Genomic DNA, 1,716 nt, shown 5'->3' on the forward strand with positions numbered 1-1,716 from the left:
ATAACCTTGTTATTACTGTTATTGCTCCTATTCACTATTATTATTATTACTATTATTATCATTATTATTATTATTTTCATCATCATTATTACTGATTTTTAAATTATTATTAGCCATCCTAAATTCCATTACTTGAAAGTGCCATTGCTAACAATTTATTATAACAACAACAACAACACAAACAACAACAACATCAACAACAATAATAGTAATAACAATATCAATATTATTATAATTATTAAAATAATTATTATTATAATGCATTGTGGGGAATTCCATTTCTACTGAAAGCAAGGCAAATTGCTCATTATCAATAATATGCTTTAGAGCTTTAATTCAATTTAAAGTTCATTTGCTGCAGAAATGCCCAAGGAAGTAATTGAAACTTGAAAAAATATGGCGCATTCGATTGGGGCATTTGCCAATTCAATTGTTTGTACCCCGCAACGCGATGCATTGCCAAATCGATTATGGTTGACACCACTACGTGTCATAGAAGGATATCCTTTGGCTGACTATTATTATTATCGTTCTGTAGGAAGTTACTTCGCCCGAGATGCAGAGTACTCTCACAAGTACACGAGTCCATCAGCACCGCGCTGCATGTTTGCATGTAGGGTCTTACTAGGACGGTCTACCAGAGGCAGGTCCAGCTACGTCCGCCCTCCACCCAGGGAAGACAACCCCAGCGCGCTCTACGACAGCTGTGTGAATAGCATGTCCGACCCATCCATATTCGTGGTGTTCGAGAAACACCAGGTGTATCCGGAGTACCTGATTCAGTACAGGGAGAAAGCTGACCCGGCAGCAGCCATCTTGGAATCGGAAAGGATGCCTCCACAACATCAAGTCCGTGTTTCGCCAGCCTTGCCAGATGTTAATGTGGTGGCCAGGCCAGCAGACACGACTCCGAAGGTGGTAGTTGGTACGCCACATGTTTATCACTGCGTGAACATGGCCAGGCCAGCAGACACGACTCCGAAGGTGGTGGTTGGTACGCCACATGTTTATCACGCCGTGAAAATGGCCAGGCCAACAGACACGACTCCGAAGGTGGTGGTTGGTACGCCAAGTGTGCCGTCATCACCGTCGCCTGTGTCCCGTCAGGATTGTTTGCTTGTCCCAGTGAATGCTGCTCAAGAAGCTTCAGCTGCTGTAGCAGCCAGTGATGGGAGTGCATTGTCTTCCTCTCCTGCAGCTTTGAGCTCAGCATCAGCCACACTGCCCTCTGCAGGATCCAATGAAAACAGCAAGAGCGAGACATTTACAGATTTGATCCAGTACTTCTATCAGCTCTCAAATAACACATGAGATTGATTGTATCACAGAATGTTGTAGATTAGGTACAGTACAACTGTTTATATCATGTACACCGGCAACACTTTTGTAAACAATCAAATAAAAAAATGTTTGATCATTTCTGTCATGTTTACTGAAATGTTAATGTGTCAGCGTTCTAGAGCACACAATGTTAATATTTTTTTGTAATTCTTGTTTTAGCGCAAAATGTGGATATTTGTGATGTTTCATTTTGTTGTAGTTATTGCTGAAATATACAATGAAAATAAAGATCTTGAAAGGTTATTTGTGTAAAGTTCTGCATCAGAAGTTCTCCATCAGCATTCGTCACATTTCTTGTTCACATAAAAACTGCTGCTATGTGACTGGTGCTAATATGACAAAAGATTATGAACACCATTCTTTTCTTTCCTTACT

The 1,716-nt window shown here is 40.6% G+C and overlaps 1 protein-coding gene across 1 annotated transcript in view; it reads left to right on the plus strand.

The window, feature by feature from the left end:
* Positions 1-1,311, plus strand: part of LOC134464307 (protein mono-ADP-ribosyltransferase PARP12-like) — a 16,841-nt gene extending 15,530 nt beyond the window's left edge. The window contains exon 12 of the mRNA XM_063217774.1: positions 539-1,311. Within this exon, the coding sequence (XP_063073844.1) occupies positions 539-1,311 (773 nt within the window). The remainder of the gene's footprint in view (positions 1-538) is intronic.
* Positions 1,312-1,716: the final 405 nt, after the last annotated feature.

Source organism: Engraulis encrasicolus, chromosome 15, assembly GCF_034702125.1.
Source record: "Engraulis encrasicolus isolate BLACKSEA-1 chromosome 15, IST_EnEncr_1.0, whole genome shotgun sequence".
Taxonomy (NCBI): Eukaryota; Metazoa; Chordata; class Actinopteri; order Clupeiformes; family Engraulidae; genus Engraulis; species Engraulis encrasicolus.